Genomic DNA, 17,782 nt, shown 5'->3' on the forward strand with positions numbered 1-17,782 from the left:
GAGACCAATAAAAATGGCAAATAACTCAAACGTACCCTCTTCTCTAGTGGTGGAAACGGGTCGTGTGCTCGGCGCAGATATTGTGCTGGAAACACCGCCCAAGGTGGCGCCACTGCCGCCCAGGGGAATGGACGAGCCGCCACTGCCACTGCCAATGCTGGGCATCACCGTTGCCGTTGGCGTTTGCAGGCCACCGCAGGCGGCATCTTCAGCTGTTGGTTTGCCCTGTTTGCTCTTCAGGCTGGGCGTGGGACTGCAAACAAAGGTATTAGAAGTTCATTTTAAAGAACAATAATTTTAAAACAATTGATATACTGTTATTCAGCTACTCACGCTTTGAAGAGTATATCACCGCTCAGCATATGCATTTTGATGCTGACTCTTAGCATGGAGTTATCCAGACGATGGCGCGAATCGTAGCCCTCGAGAAGAAAGCGACGTGACGTTAAACCAGCGCCGGCGAATTCGGCAAGATTGAGATCGATGAAGCCGAGCTTATAATAGCTGCGACCTCCCTTCATCTCCTTGCGTATTGAGATGCGCAAATGGCAGGGATCCAAGACACCGGTCGAGGCATTGGCACTCATCTTGCAGGGGAACTCAAAGCTACGATTCCATTCCACACGATGATTGCGCACTTCCTCGCTATAGTTTATATTTAAATAGGATAATTTTCTTTTTAATTAATCTGTAATTGTCTGTTTGGTGCACGACATGTCCTATGTTCGAAGAGCATACTTAGATTATTCTTGTGTTCTCCCTGAAACTTAAATTGCATTTAAACAGAAACCGCGGATGAGCGGAAAGTAATATTTGTATGATAATTCAGAATGTCCATCGAGGACTTATTTTTCGATATTTTTTGTGAGGTCGTGCACCAAATCGACTTGATAAACTTACCGGCTGCTGTACTCTTGAAAGGAGCCGCCATCCAGGAGCCTTATCTTGGCAAAGAGCACCTCATTGACCAGAGCGACTTCGACCAAATCCTGCAGTTGCACCTCCACATTGAACTTGTACTTTTTCTTTTTCATCATAAAGGCCATGCCAGGGGCGCTAGGCCCAAGAAGTGTCATTTACTTTATTTTCCTTCAATCCGTGACTTTTGTGGCTCTGAAACTCTGCCACAAGAAATTTAACAATTGCCTTGTTTTAGGCGGTTGCCCAGGCACCGCCTTGAACACGTCTTTAACTTCTTAACTTGGCTGTCTTCTTCAGTTATTCAGTTACTTTAAAATCTGAGCTACACTTTTTCACTCAAAGGTTGTGCGTTGTAGTTGGCTCTGTATTAATTCCGTTTGAATGATTTTCTTTTTCTCTATATATTTATATAGTTGGCTTTCTTATCAGTTACGGGTTTTGTACTATTTAACTGCCATTTTTAGAGTTTGTGAATCGTCTTAGCCTTCGAGTTGTTCCACGCGTCCGCCTGCAAATGCAAAGTTAAGGAAAAACAAAAACTGTCATTTGTGGAAACTTACGTAATTGGAAAAGTGTTACAACCTCAGAGAAGAGATAAAACAACATTAAAAGAATTGTGAATTGTGTGTAATGAAACTGAAACTCGATAACTACTTTTACAATTCAGTTTTCGGTTTGTCAGATCGCATTATTAAAATGGATAGAAGCTGATATATTCTATACATCTGCGAAAACCATTTGTACACTCATTGGAATTGAGTATAATACATTATTATACACACTTTTTAAAACATATAATTTAGTGAGAATTAAACTGACGTGTTATCGACAAAAATTAGTACAGAATAATATTTCATTGATTTCTTCAGGTTTACATTACTTTAATACTCTTACCATATTTATATAAAAACATGCATTAACAATGGATTAACAATACATTCTCTGAGTAAAAAAAAGATCTCTTATTCTTATAGATTTACATTTTCTGCGTTAATGAACGTTTCCTAACTTTATTTATTTTCTTCCAATTCCATACAATTAATATTTCTCAGAATTTATTATTAAATTATGCTTTACAAGCATAACTCTAGTTATTTTATATGGATTATGTAAAGTACTCTTTTTCCACATATGTTTATATTCATGTAGATATTTGAAAGAATGTTAATATGTTTTTATAGAATATTTTGGAACCAAGCACCAATTATAAATCGTCAATGGCTTCTTAAAAGGTATTTTTCCGTCAAGAAATCGTCAACTATATTCCCACTGATTTTACTTTGACACTTTAAAAAACTTTTCTAGGCGCCTAATCGCAACGCCATAGCCGTTATTCATACCGTCACTCTATATTGTATAAGAGTTTATCGTATAATTAAAAGGAATAATTAAAAGGAGCACACGAAAGGCGGCAAATTACGTGCCAGGATTGAGTATTGTCTTATTCGCGTGCTGTTTAGTTGCTTTGCCAAATAATTAGCTATGCCTTTGCCACATGTTTACTGTTGTTAACTTTTGACGCATCCGTCAGCGTTGTTGTCATCGTTTTGTTTGCCGGCAGTCAACAGCAAAAAGAATAATATGGAATAATAATAATAATGAAAAAATCAAGCAATACAATTTCTGTACGCCTACGATAAATATCTGTCGTGGTTCTTTGGGTTTGTCCCTCTTCTTTTGTTGCCGCCATTTTTAGATTGGTGACTAATAAATATTTTGTGTGATCTCTTCCAAGAATCAAGATAATTTTCCCGAATTTAATTGAGTGTGTTCTCTCAAATGGACAAATATACTTTAGAGTGAAATCATGATTTTTTAAAGGCAGAGAGTCTCTTTTTAAATAAAAAGGGGATATAAAGAGCAATCACGATTAGAAGCACGAAACAAAAATGCAATTAGTTTCGCTGTTAAATGCAACAAATCATGTCGAATAATTTCCATTTCTCACACTCTACAATAATACCCAATGAAATAGTTTATATACCAAACTATTGAATTCACTTTCGCTGACAAAAAACCCGACAAAAAGCTCACTTTTTCGATTCGTAAACAAATCCGGAGCACGGCAATTACATCCATTTATGTCCATTAGCAACTTCCAATCAGCAGGGTAAACATTTCGAAAACCAATCATAAGCGAAACCATTAACCCAGTTATAGCCGCAGGCCAAGTGAGTCCTGGGTGTTTTTCCAAAGTGAAAATTTGGGAGGGGATAAGAGGAAATTGCACCACAAATCACATTGCAGCGCTTGTTTGCTGGGTTTCTTGTGGTTTTTCGTTTGTTTTGAAGGTAGCTGTAACCGCATATGTAACCGCACCCAAAATAAGCCCTACGGAGTCACCAAAAGTCTTCGCAATGTCTTTAAAAAGAGCCGCGCCGAGGAAAAGCTAACATTGGCAACTGACACGTAAAGCGATGGAAAATGGTCTGTTCCACTAACTGACTTACTACTTTAGGGCCAAGAAAAAAAGTTTAGTTGTTCCTTAAATTTATATCCTGTAGAAACAATAGGGTACATTGGTTCAAAAGCTTACTTTAAAAGAATTACAATTTCTATTTGTTTCTATTTAATGAAAATATATATTGTATGGACTCGCTTAGTAAAAAAAAAAAAAAAAAAAAAAAAAATTCTTCAAGAGCAATATGTACCTCATTGCTAACAAGGTATTTTCCTAGTTGATCAGCATAATCAAAGTAAGTTCACCCTTATTTCTGGGTGTGTCGCGTTGTCTGGTAACCTCAATACCGCAAGGCAGGCACATTGTTGTAGTTTATCCCTTCTTATCCTTTCGAATGTATGTGGTCCAAAGGATAGTCTTTGAATTAGTGCGGGAGACTTGATGTTATCTTGCCGTTGGTTTGATGGATATTTAATGAGCATGCTCAAATTTATGAGGATAGTGTGCAAACAGATTTCTAGTGTCTGCTTGGAACTTGTTTCTATAGCTGATTTACAAATGTCGAGCAAGTGTTTGATTGCTTTTTGCCATGTCAATCAATGCGACAGACCTTTCTCAGAATTCAATTAACGAGTAGGTACACAAATTTGCGTTGATAAGATCAACTTAACCTTTACCTCGCTTCATCATCGTTTATTTATTAATAATGACGCAAGTGATGAAAGCGAAAAAATGCGAGGCATAAACAAATTTAATTCAATTCGCTAAACACGCAAACGATTGTGAAAAATTAGAAGTACAAGAGTATGTTTAATGTTGCACATAGTATTTATTTATTGTTGAAGGTGTGTCGGGCGATTTAGCCGCATACCAAATCTAGGCGAAAAAGTGCTACAACAATAATAAAAATAAACATCAACTGGTGCCGCCATCTCCCCACAATTTAACTGAAAACTGAACTGAAAACGATTCGCGGGTGAAAAAATGTTCAGAGCGAATCAAGCAAGGTATGGGATGAAAAGCCAACGAACGAAATTTTTTTAAAAATGAAGACGTTTGTCTAAACGATGTTTCACTGACAATATTTGCAATAAATGCAAATCTTAGCATTGAACTATGACTCTCAATTCAACATAAATACGAGTATAATTCAATTTATTCATTGATTTCGATGAATAGATCATTTCTGTGCCAACTAGGTGGGCTATTCTTATCCCTCCCTGGTAATTATTTTGCTGTCCACTTTGTAATGTATGATTTTCTATTGTTGTCCCATGTCTGTCCTGAATCATTCTCTTTGTTCCAATATCTTCGAAATGGTCAACCTTTTGGTGACCATATTCTCACAGTAAATTAGCTCATTGAATTTTCATTGCATTCATCAACTACACCTAAATTCTGTATTCACATCACGCAGCTCGATTTAGATACGAATGAATCTACTGATTGTGAAGATGCGATGCTTCGATTAAAGTAACGACAAAGTGACAAATGACTTGTCTTCCCAGAAGATTAACATGTTCATTTACGAGGTGCAGCTGATAAGTTTGCAAGAGGTAAATTTTAGGTAAAGATCGGCTATTTATCTTTAGATTACAAAAGTAGATTACACAAAGAGTGCTTAGAGCGAGAAGTAACTAAAACATTGTTCAAATTAAGTAGTTTGTTTGATCACATTTATCACACACTTAACAAACTACCCTTGCAACAAGCGCCATACTCGCCACATCCGTTAGCTGCAGCTGTTGCACACATGTTCAACGGATTTGCATTCGCTTGGCTTCTCGCTTTATGCTTGATGATAGCTTGATTTCAACTTTCCCTCTCTATCTCCATTTTTCAGATGGCCGCCCAAAAAAATATGTGTTCAAGTGCTAATGATGTGTAAAAACAAAACTCATAACTCGAATCATTCTTTCTGAGGAGCGTATGTTAACATATGTCAGACTGGGGGTCGTCGTCTGAAGTTTCGGTTAAGTGCAAGACGATTGGTATTAAAGATAAACAGAGAAGATAGATAAGAATATTTTCATTTAACTTTATCATATATTGGCAAGAAAATGAACTGCGAGAACAGATACAACAAATAAAGGAAAGGGAAAACTTCAAGTATTTGTACAAGAAATTTTGTATTTTTCTTACTAAACTTACTACATGAAATAATGCACGCTACATGCTAACTAAAGCATTTTCTGTGTCATAGCAGGACTTTAAACTAGACAGGTATATAGCAGATTTAGGAATCGAACCCATTTATTTTTAAAGCTGTAGCTCTAGTTATGTGACAGGTTAGCGACTCCAGCCAGAGAGTCCTGGGACTTCCCACAAGAAATGATAAAAGTATATTTTAAAAAATACAAAACAAATACGTTCAGTATTATTTTGTCAAAACAATTATTTGACTAACTGTATATCGTCTAATTTTCTATTATCAATAGAAATTTGCAATTCACTTGCCTAAGCTTATTTGTTATTTGAATTGACAAACAAAATATGCAAGTTTGCTACATGAGCGAAAACGTGAACTCAAAGTTCAGAAGAGGGCATAACGTGTCTTGATTGAAAAACTGGATGCTTGACTGATTTCTCTTTTATACGCTGAGATCTTAAACAGAGGGAAAGAAGTACAGAGCGAGAGTGAGGGAGAGAGACGAGACACGAGACAAATTAGAGACGTTGCTGCTGAGTCATAAATGTATCTAGAGAGAGACATTGACCTTGACAAAACGAAGCGTTAATGGATTCGACTTTGAATTGCAGGCAGGGCAAATACTGAAAACATTGTCTGTACTCGTTAATATACTTTAGTTAACTTTACTTTGCCCGATTTACTTGTTGTGACCTTTGGCTGCACTTCTGACCATTATGGTTAAGTTAAAGTGGCAAACTTTTACGAGATGCTACATAAATATATAAACTTTCAACGCCCACTGTACACATCGTTTGCAATTAAGAGCGCCAGCACCTAATAATTTCTCACAGAACAGGATGCCTTGAAAGTTGACCCTCATCTCGGTAGTCTTACAGCGTCTTAATAGACATTTTATAACGGAACTTTATACTCGTCCTTACACAGAGACAGAGGGAGACCAAGAGCAAGAGGTAAAGAGACACACACACTCAACAGCATTTTGTCATTAAGAGAGCAAACTTTACTCTAAGGATGTGAAATTCATGTCACCCGTCGTGCGATTGAGGTGTTAATGAGGTTTCCTCTAATGAATTCAACGTTACCTGCAGTGGGGCAGATGTGCGGTTAATTGTTTCAACTTACCCACACTAGCAACCCGCGTCAACGTGAGCAGAGAAATCCTTGTGACCTACTGTCAACATAGAATACGTTTGGCTCAAATGATGTCCATTGAGGTGGTTGCCATTGCATGACCTACTTTTGGCAATGCTCAATGTAAAGTGCTTGCAAAAATTGCGCAACAAATGCCCCAAGGAACTTAAGCTTCGTGGAAATCGTGAAAAGTGTGCAGCTCTTGGGACTCCAAATGCACCTCAAGTGTTGTGTGTATTTGTGTTTGTGTGTTGTTGCTATAAACGAGTCGTTTTGACTTAAAAGGCACATCATAAACTGAGGGATGTGCTCATTTTGTTAATGGGCAATGAGGTAACTGCAAATTATGAACGAATCCGACTTTAACATGACTGTAATAAACTTATGAAACTTTTAAGTGTAATTTGTTACAGAAAAATGTTGCTGTAAATATTTTTCTAAACGATGAGTTTTCGTATAAGTTTTCAAAGATTAGTTTAAACTAATTATAAAAACAATTACATTTTTACATTGTCGGATATATTTATGAATTTTAAAAACTCTCACACAGGATCCTTCAAATAATATCCCAAAAAAATTATCACAAAAAATATTTAAATTGCAACATTTAACTATTGTTAAATAATTAAATAAATATGTGTTGTCGCGTTCACAAGTTCAACTAGACTAAGCGCCTTTTCCACTCTTATCAAAAAAATATTATAAATGAGTTTCCCTCGCTCTAGCATAGAAACTATTTCAACTTATCGTGCCAACGTCGACTGCGACGCTGACGTTGACGTTCACGCAGACAACGCTGACAGGCAACAACATACAAAACGAAAGTGTTTCACTGTCAAATGTCAGTTTCAGTTTCCGTTTCTGGAGAGGAAGCGACAAATGGACGCTCGAAATTGTGCGATGACATCATAGGGAACAATGAGAGCAACTTTAAGTGCGTTTTCAATGAGCAAATGAACCAAGTCCGACTTGTAATTTTACTAAGAAATACAGCGGAACAAATATTTCAAATATTTAAATTAAAAAAGGGTAACATATTTATGCAATAATAGAAGTAGCCAAAAATTTAGTTATGTTTAGCTTGGTTTAAGCTAAGTAGTTGCCAGATACCTAGCTCAAGACCAAGAATGACCAAAGTCAAAATGCTATGCCGAAAAGAGGCAATCATATTTTCTAAATAAGCTAAAGCGTTTTAAATATTGTGAAATAAATGTCACTTCTGACTATTAAGATAAATATATATATACATGTATATATATGAGTTCTACCTCGTGATGACCTAAGACTCAATTTCTAAATGTAAACTTGTATCCCATTGTTATCCATATCAAACATTGATCGAAAAGTATTTGTTTTTATGGCAAACCCAATCAAAATAAACACGAGAAATCGCGCAGTTGTTTATGTGAAAATTACGATAATTCCTAAAAGCTGTTTACGATATAGAACGAAGCTATCTGTTGGATGTGCACCTAACCACAGACAGTTAGATAAACAATATGAGACAGAGATTAGGTAGATAGAGCTGGCAACGTCATCATCACTGTCAGTGTCAGCGTCAGGAAATTAATTTACGTTATATTTGAATTTTATGACGTGTTTCGAACTGCTCACGTCATTTATTGAACAGGGCCCAAAGCAATCAAACACTTATCAGATCTGTGCATAAATGTACTTAATTTGTCTCTTACAACGAGTAGATAACTTGGACTGTCAAACTTACACTAAGCACTTGAACTTGTATTGATACTAATTGCATGGACAAGGCTACAATTTATTGAATATAATCTTAACATGAAAAATGTGCAAAGACACAAATTTAGAAAGTTACAGAACTTTGGCTTAGGTAACAATAAAATATTAAAAAACATTGCATTACTAAAAGGAAAATTCAAATATTTGTTTTTGCTTTCCATTTAAATGGCAAAAGTTAAATCCACTATCAATATTTTCATTATGGCTATAGGGTATGACGCAATCGATGCACTTACCAATCTATTATGACGCTTTTCTTGGCTCAGTAAGACAAACAATTTGCGTGCTGGCATTGTGCCAAAAAAAAATAAAATAAAAAAAAACCCTTTAAGAGTGGCAATTTGTTATATATAATAGAAATAATAAAGTAAGCAGTAAAGAAAATTGATGCAAGCTAATTGAAAAGTCCAACAGAGAAGTGACTAAGGCCTAGAAACAATTACACTATATTAATATAAAACTGGTCTAAATGTATTAAGTAGTCAAATTCCATAAAAATAATAATGATCTGGTGAGCGTTTTCATTGCTTATACGCAACGTTGACGCTGACGCAATGCCAACATTGCCCCCTCCTGGACAGCTGGCTTCCGTTGACCCTGGTCAATAAACTACTGAGCGAATGAGTGGATAAGTAAACATAATAAATGAGCGAAAATGTGTCAATAATGTGGGCTGAATACAATGAAAATAACACTAGCGAAGCACATCATTAAATTTACCTCAGCGCAAGGATAGATACTAAAAAAGTCTGATTATGAATTGCAAAGTGTTAGGATTTGTCTATTTCCCTTGTGTTGCTGATTAATGACATAATAACGGATGTATTTTCGCTTGTTATCGAACAAGAACTAACCAACAGACAATGCTCAAAAAGCACTCAAAATGCAAATGGTCGCAATAATAAATGTGAATAAAGAATGAATATAAAAGCTGTTTCAGTAATATTATATGATATTAGAGTCTAACTAGAATCATAAAGTATAACTTGTAAACATGTAAGCCCACTCCCATTAAACTTGAACCTCAATGCCATGGTAAAAAAATCAATCATTTTGCACCCACAAGTTTTTATAGGCTGTGTGCTCGCTACAACTGATAACCTGACAACACCACAATGCCCATTTGTACACTTTCATTATGCCTCTGGTGACTATAATTAAACACATAAGTGTTTATATATATATACAAACACAACTCGTTGCCTTTATCAGACATTGGTGGGGGGAGTCGAACCAGAGCCAAAGGCATAACTTATCAGCGGAAAAAAGTAAACAAAGCCCAGAATTTGTTGGGTACTGTATGCAATCTAAGAGTCCAACCCCAGACCCAGTATTCACACTCACATTCATTCTCGCACTCGTGTATTCATAAAAGCGCCACAAACATTGCCTTTTATGTAAACAAAATATTTAGTACATCAGCTTTAGTTATCAATAAATTATATCTTTCGCAATTTCCGTGCTGAAAAGCAACCATCAACCATTATCAATAAGTTCAAAGCGTTGCCTTCAAAGGTTTTATGGTTTAACCACCTGCAAAAAACCGTATTAACCAGAACATTCTTGGTAAATGTTTATATCATTGTGTCCTCACCGCAGAAAAATTCGTTAAATGCTTCATCAATTGTCTGAAGCTCTCCGAGTTTAAAAAATTGACTTTAATTTAAATGTGTACTACTTGTAGTTTAGTTATACTTAGTTAAATAGATACAATAACAATCGGTCAAAATGCTAAGCTTTTTACCTAATATGGTTAACTGTTGTTCATAATTATTTATTGAACTCCATGGCTTAATTAAGTATTTGCTAGTTTTTAATAATAAAACAATGGTTTTTTCTATTAAATATAATATATATAAATCTGTGGGAAGCTCTTTTTTTCTGTTAAAATTAGCATGAACTTTTCCTGGAAAGGTGTTTATAGCGGGGCGCATTCGAGAGTAAACTCAATCGTTCATACTACGAACGCTAGATGGCGCTTTCTCTCGTCTACACTGAAAAGAATAGATTATTTTTCGAAAATTGTTATAGTCAAATAATACAGTCTAAGCATTTTTCTTCTGTTTCAAAAAGTTTAGTTTAGCAAAAACACGAATGGAAAAATTTTGTTTGACATTGCTCTATGTATTATCTACTGTACAGAATATACGTATGGGTTGGTATCCGTGTTGTCCTGGTCTAAATAAAGAATGCATATTGCGTGTCCGTGTCGAGGGTTCCAAGTCGGCACTTACTGCACTTTAATTGACGGGCATTAATAATATTCATTGTTAGCCAGAGAAAAAAAAAACGCCCACGAAGTTGAAGCTAGCAACAGAGAAATTTAAACACGTATGGGGAGTAGCTGTATGTAAAAAAATCGATAAAATGCGATGGTGAGATAGATGATAAACTTGGAAATGAGTGATTTGAAAATTTCTACGAAGTGTATGCTGATATTGCGTCCAGAATGGTCGCACACTCACATACATAGTTCCAGTTGCATAAGCATCCGCTTCGAGAAACTTGGGCGGACGTCTAACCAATGCTACGCATACAAGAAACAAATTAATATTAAGATTGTCGTGTACCCTAGCTGGATTGAGGAAGCGGGTAGAGTAGACGTAGACGGGTTTAATGTCGTTTTCTTTTTGTGTTTTTTGTCGCGCTGTACGTGACATGAAATATAAATTTCTTTTCCGTTCTTTTTATTTCGTACTTTTGATTTTCAATTCGATTGCATTTAAAAAATAAAAAACGAACAGGCACGTCTGCACTTTAGTGTGATATTCTCCACAGCGTCTGGTTGCCTCCATATATTTGGTAGTCATCTCCACATTCCGTATTTACATCCTACATGCGAATAAAGGATTGCGACAAACCTGTAGAGCTCGTTGTTTATTATTGTAACAAAAAGGATATATTATAAATTGAAAGCAACGCAAAAGTAAAAGCCAATTCAAAAGGAGTTCTATAAAATTTATTAAAAGCTGATATAATGGAAAAAGTCTTATATTACAAGAATTTACCTCTTTTATTATTGAATTTTGCTTATAAATTTTACTGCATTTTTTCTTTATGTATCAATTTGCTTATTTAATAACTAAACTGCAAATATTTCAAGATAATATATAAGCTCAATAATTAATTCTTTAGTTAAATTCAAGTTACTTTAAAATTATTGAAATTTATGATATTACCAACGATTCTTCGATGTATCGTATTACAAATATAGAAAATGTTTTCATTAAATTGCATTTAATTAATTAAGATTTTATTTGCCGGAAATACAGATTATATGACTTTTACAGTAAATTGATAGCTTTGAAAATAGACAGTATGTAGTATGTAGTCGATAAGTCTTTTACTTGCTTGACTTGTGGGTTGCTCTTTTCCATTCCCACCTTTTTATCTATGACACCCAAAAGTGACAATATAATAATTATATTACGCACTACATTCGAAAATTCGCAACATTTTGTTGAACATTGCCCTCAACTCTGTAGATATTTAAGCTTATCGGTCAAATGACTCAACAATGTACACATAATCACTGCGGACGGCAGTTCGCGTTAGTGACGAAAGCAGCACGAAGGGTGCGAAAGGCGACTAACTATATATACAGCTAAGTTGGAAAATTTGCGCCGACTGTCCGATCAGATCGAGTTATATACCGATCGACAGGTTTAGTTCTAACTTACAAAATGGCGTACTAAAACTTTTCTAACCAACCTGGGTCATGAGATACGGGGTGTAAGTGGGAGGGAAAAATTTTGATAATTGCAGCTTATGGGGCCGTTGGGGCTTTTGGTAAAATTTATTTTTTAAAAATTCTACTTAAAAATACGCGTCGATTGATACCTCAATCACCCAAATCCGATAACTGGTTCAAAAGATAAATAAATTTGAAAATTTTAGTGGACTTCTCAAAATGAAATGAAAAGTCAGTTTGTTTGTCTGTTTGTCTGTTTGTCTGTTTGTCTGTTTGCATCAAAGTGCTAAAGAAGCTTAAATGTAATGATGGGATTGATTCCTTTTCAAAATCTAGAAATGTTTGTTTTACGACTTTTCAATTTCCCGCTAGTTTAGCGGGAAAACGCTAAATCCGCCAAAATTGAAACCTCAACAGTTTCCAAACCATAGAAGCTACAGATATGTTCTATATATCATTAGAAAGGTGTGTTTAAGGGCTTTTACGCGTACCTTTAAACTTTTTTTCTAAAGTACTCAGGTAACATTTTACAGGTGAAATAAAGTTTTTTAGCTTACATTTTGGCGATTTCTGACAAAACGGCTCTAACGATTTTTGTTAAATTTAAATATGTTGTAATACGTACAATTTCGCGTTTTTTGGTATATGAAACATAAATTTTGGTTGAGGGGTTCGGAAGATATTACCTGTTAAGTGAATAAATACATTTTTCCATCGGTCGAAAATCACGTTTTAGTACGAAAAATTTTTTGGTTTTATGAGATATCTCAACCAAAATGATACAATATGCATTTAACTTGGTTTTATATATTCTGACCAAAGTTGGTTCAAATCGAACCACTATATCATATAGCTGTCATAGGACCGATCGGTCCAATATTAAGTCTTAGTATGAAAAACTTTTTTGTTTAATGAGAAATCTTAACCAAACTAATACAATATGCATTTAACTTGGTTTTATATATCCTGACCAAAGTTGGTTCAAATCGGACCACTATATCATATAGCTGTCATAGGACCGATCGGTCCAATATTAAGTCTTAGTATGAAAAACTTTTTTGTTTTACTAGATATCGTAACCAAACTAATAGAATATGCATTTATTTAAGACTTATATATCCTGAACAAAGTTGGTTCTAATCGGAACCACTATATCATATAGCTGTCATAGGACCGATCGGGTGAAATCCAAGTCTTAGTATGAAAAACTTTTTTTTCATAGTAAGTACGAGGTCTCCGACAGTATAGTATGCTCGGCTGTAGCAACGCGAGCAAAGCGAGCAGGGGCCCCTAGTTTTCTTTATAATTAAAAAAAAAAATTTTTTAAATATGAAATACGTTCAACAACTAAATTTTTATATTTTACTATTTGCCTGCATTAATGATAAAGTTACAATGTCAAAAGCAAAAGCAATTGCAAAATTTCTGATATCCACAAAAAAACCTCTAAACGAGGTAAAGTCTAGTGACGAAAGCAATTTCTAGACCCAAAATTTCTGATATCATTTTGTGACGAACAAAATTCAGTTTAATCTAAAATTTTAAATAAAATATAAATTAATATAAAAAACGAAAATTGGCATTCGGCACTGCGCAAAAGTTATTTTTATGTACAAAGAAGATCACCCTTTTACTCACAGTGCACAATGCCAATTATCGTTTTTTTATATTAATTTATATTTTTATTTAAAATTTTAGATTAAACTGAATTTTTCGTACAAAATTGATATCAGAAATTTTAGTCTAGAAATGCTCGTCACTAGACTTTTACCTCGTTTAGAGGTTTTTTTTGTGGGATATGTGTTTACACGAACTCCCTTGTGCAGCATTGTCAAAGAGAATCGTTTCTATATATATTCCCGACGCTTTTAATGATCGTTTCTTTTGTTTACGTGGTGCTTTTTGTAATACAAAATAATTGTTCGAAATGTAGATCGTTAAAGGGGCACATCTGTTACACTTGAGACACTTTCTGGTATTGGCAAATAATATTTTTGGACGAGAAACCTTCATGGTCTGAGTGTCATCTGTTAATTAACTACTCGCACAGCAGTCATTGAAATATTTTTTGGCAATTGTTTTTTGAGATATACAAATATTAATTTGTTATTAGTTGAGAGATTTGTTTGCGCAGTCTCTCATTGCACAGCTGGCTGTTGTTTTGCGGCCATGGAATGTGCATAAATTTCAATTTGAAAATCCGCTGAAAACTTAAAACTCAGCAACAATTTAGCCAGCACTTGGGGGCAGAAGTCTGCTGTTTCTATCCCACTGGTTGTCGCTGTGGGTGATCTATTTGCATGCTGACCCAAATAAATTACGCATACGAAGCGTTGGCCCGACTTGTTTCCGCATGCCAAGAGTAAGAATTTCTGACATTTACGGCGCCCGACTGAATCATTGCAAAACTCGTCGTGTAATACCAGGAATACGTATAAAAAAAATTCACATAAATAATTGCAATATGTATACACATTTTTCGCGCTGGCTTGGAAAATCCGCGCTGGGGAATTCCACATGAAAAGTACACATTTTGTTGAAAACTCTAAGTTATGATGCAACCAAAAAGAAATGAAAATTCGTATATGTATATGCGTGAAAATGTTCCCAAGAAGCGTATCTAGATAATGTCATCGAATTCAGTTATAATCTTCATTTAATTAATTTAACCACGCACCAAGCTAACAAGTATTTAATTGAAAAGATTGTTAAGCAAACCACTTATGTGAAACATATAACTAGCTTTTGCTGTGATTGTGGCAGATAGTTTATACAGTGGCTGCAGCATTCTATAATGATTTTGATTATAATTGAAATGTGATTCATCAAAGTTTTAAAATGGCAATAAATAGCCGTGTTTTATGTCTGGTATGCTACGTTCTTCCAAATCTAATCAATATTCATAGTTGCTATCATAAACTCATTTATGACTCAGACAAATCAATAACACAATAAAATGTTTAACAGCAAATATGTACTTGCGGTGACAATATCTAAATTAAATTTGTACCAAGGTTTGCACTTAAAAACCAATTAGTTAAACGTAGTGAGTTATGGTGAAACTAGATAAAAATAATGGAAAAGAGCAGACATATCTTTGCGGAGCTGACGATGAAATACCCTCGCAATAATGCGTAATTATGTCCAAGTCGAGTTGCGATTTATAGTTTTTTTTTTTCTTTAAATATTATACCCATTCCCACTGTTTCTCTAGTGCTTGAAGTTGATTTTATATTTCTTTACACGTATTTTAAAAACATTAATAGTAAACCGTTCTTAAATATATTATCTATAACAATATGGTTTCATATTTTCAAGATATATTTAATTAAAGTATCTAAATCCTTTTTTATAAACTTATAATAAAGTCATGGGTCTGTACATAGAAAATTCACCACACATTTAATATACCTTCTCAACTCTTGCAAGTACTATAAATATAGATGGGATCTAAAAAAGTTTACAACCGCAAAGTAGTTTCCAAGAAATTGTATATGATTTATGAAACGTTAACATTAATGTAAATAAATGGAAGCAACCACAAATGAACATATGTTTCGATTGTTTTAGTACAGGGAATGTAAAGGTCTATAAGCCATTAGGCAGTAGCCAATGCAAATGTGTAGCATGCTTGCAGTTGTTATGCAGAGCGACGAACGGCGTGTGGCGATAAAGAAAAAACGGCACACAATCAAACAGCAAACAAAGGCCCCAAAAGGCCTTGAACGACCTTGGGTCGAGAGGAAGTAAGCGTTAAAGAGACACGGGCAGAAAAAGAGAGCAAGAGAGAGAGAGAGAGAGAGACAGACGCATTTAAACTAGTTGCTAAACGGACGCCTGCAAATGATGAAATTTGAACGTATCACTTACATGGGGGCTTATACAGTAGAATAATTGCATTTACGCTTCTTACCTGTAAAGAGAAGAAATATTAATAATTAATTTGTGAATTTTGACAAATTAAAGATTAAATCGCAGAAGGGGGATTTATTTTTGTACTTAAGTCGACTTTAATTGAGTCGTGCTAAGTGCCTGAAAACCTGAGACCGCAATTTATTCCCCAGCGAGTCGATTTCAACCTACAAATCATTCAAGTGCCACGGGCAGGGGCAGAGACATACATATACATATATGTATATAAAGATGGTAGGTATGTAATATCATTATAGCAAATGTGTAAATATATGTATTTGTTTTGCTCACGTTCAACAACGAAGCAACTTACAGTGGCAGTTGCGGTAATGTATTTTGCATCGTGTGCTCATAAATTGTACTCGGAATCGTCTTTGTTGTCGCTCGCAACGTGTTGCAAAAAGGTGAATTGTAATATGAGCAATGACTGCGCGCCTGTGACTGTCACTGTAAATGCGACTGCAAGTGTAACTGCGACTTATAAGTTGAAACAAATGCAGACAGTGGGACGACCAGCATGAATTCACGTATGAACGAGCCCCCAAAGGGTTCATCGATCATGTGTTAAAAACGAATTTCATTTTAGAAAATTGAAAAAATAAATAATATTATGAAACAAAATTTTATATACGAAGTGGTTATTTATAAAAAAAAAAAAAAAAAATAAGTGTTGACAAATACATATCGAATCTGAGGTAAAAAAATTATTAAAACCATGTAATGAGTTCCACGAGGTTATGAGGTTAAGTCAATTGTGGTTTTATTGCTCCTCGCCATCTCCTAGGGTAACTTTATAAATTACAGCGTTGCCCGCAAAAACAAATCATTAAAATAAGAGTTCTTGTCTAGACAAATAAAATACGCAGCATATTAAATAAAATCTGCTGACTAGCAAATGTGTGATATCACGCAAAGAAAGCACGAAATTAACTCATCACACACGATAATTAGTAGAGAAAAAGGAGAAGCAAATGTCTTATAAACAAAGCAATAGGCTCCACACACAAAAATCAGGCTAATTCGCATACATAAATTTCTATATATGCAAGCAGATGAGTTTTACTTAGTAAATGTATTATTTTTAGGTAGGTTTTGCCAATGAAAATTCAAAGCCAAAACCAATTAAATATCGTACATGTGAATACGCGTGTAGTTACTCCCATCGTGCCATTTAAGACACTAAGAAATAATTAAATATACATATGTATCTAATTAAAACAAAAGTAACTCCCCAGTCAAAGCAACAGAGGGAGAAATTAAATTGAAATATGGTATCATCACGCGAATTTTGCGCACTGTGCGTGCAGTTTTTATACTTTTCCTTTTATTAATCTCAACTTATTAAAGTGGACTGGGATTAGGTATATCAAGTTTGCAAATATCTTTTTTTTTTAAATAAAAATATGTATAAATATTTGAAAAAAGACCTTTAAGATGGGTCTTGATTAAAGTACATAGACTAGTTCTGCGACAGCTCTTGAATTCATAAGAGCCGATATTAAATTTTGTTTTTGAAAAAAATCTGAATACCTTAGACTATCTTTTTATGAATACTCATTTAATGTATTATATTAAAAAAAAACAATTAAGACCCTTTTGAAATCTGATACAAAATGCATTCCTATAGAGATTAAGAGATAAAAAAAAGTATATCCATGTGTTTGAGTATCAGCGTAACAGATACAAATAGTCAGACGTCAGTTTCCGCTGGCCACATCGATGATGAAGTCATTTGCACTGACGTTCAATGACTTGATCCGATTGCGCACATGTGAGCCTGCCTGAAATATGTCGAATTTTGTTTTTTCTTCGTTTCATT

At 34.7% G+C, this 17,782-nt stretch overlaps 1 protein-coding gene across 7 annotated transcripts in view; it reads right to left on the reverse strand.

Moving 5' to 3' along the window:
* The window catches only part of LOC117781991 (protein FAM102B), a 43,305-nt gene that overhangs the window by 9,341 nt on the left and 16,182 nt on the right, over nucleotides 1-17,782 (reverse strand). For 6 of the 7 annotated variants that reach the window (XM_034618895.1, XM_034618894.1, XM_034618889.1 and 3 more), the window contains 3 exons: nucleotides 901-1,429; nucleotides 334-645; nucleotides 36-253 (listed from right to left, as the gene is read on the reverse strand). In XM_034618895.1, coding sequence (XP_034474786.1) covers nucleotides 36-253; nucleotides 334-645; nucleotides 901-1,076 — 706 coding nt within the window. In that variant the 5' untranslated portion in view covers nucleotides 1,077-1,429. Of the gene's footprint in view, nucleotides 1-35; nucleotides 254-333; nucleotides 646-900; nucleotides 1,430-15,921; nucleotides 15,965-17,782 lie in introns of all 7 variants that reach the window. The other variant, XM_034618892.1, reaches the window with a different exon arrangement.

This window comes from Drosophila innubila (assembly GCF_004354385.1).
Source record: "Drosophila innubila isolate TH190305 chromosome 2L unlocalized genomic scaffold, UK_Dinn_1.0 4_B_2L, whole genome shotgun sequence".
In the NCBI taxonomy this organism is placed as follows: Eukaryota; Metazoa; Arthropoda; class Insecta; order Diptera; family Drosophilidae; genus Drosophila; species Drosophila innubila.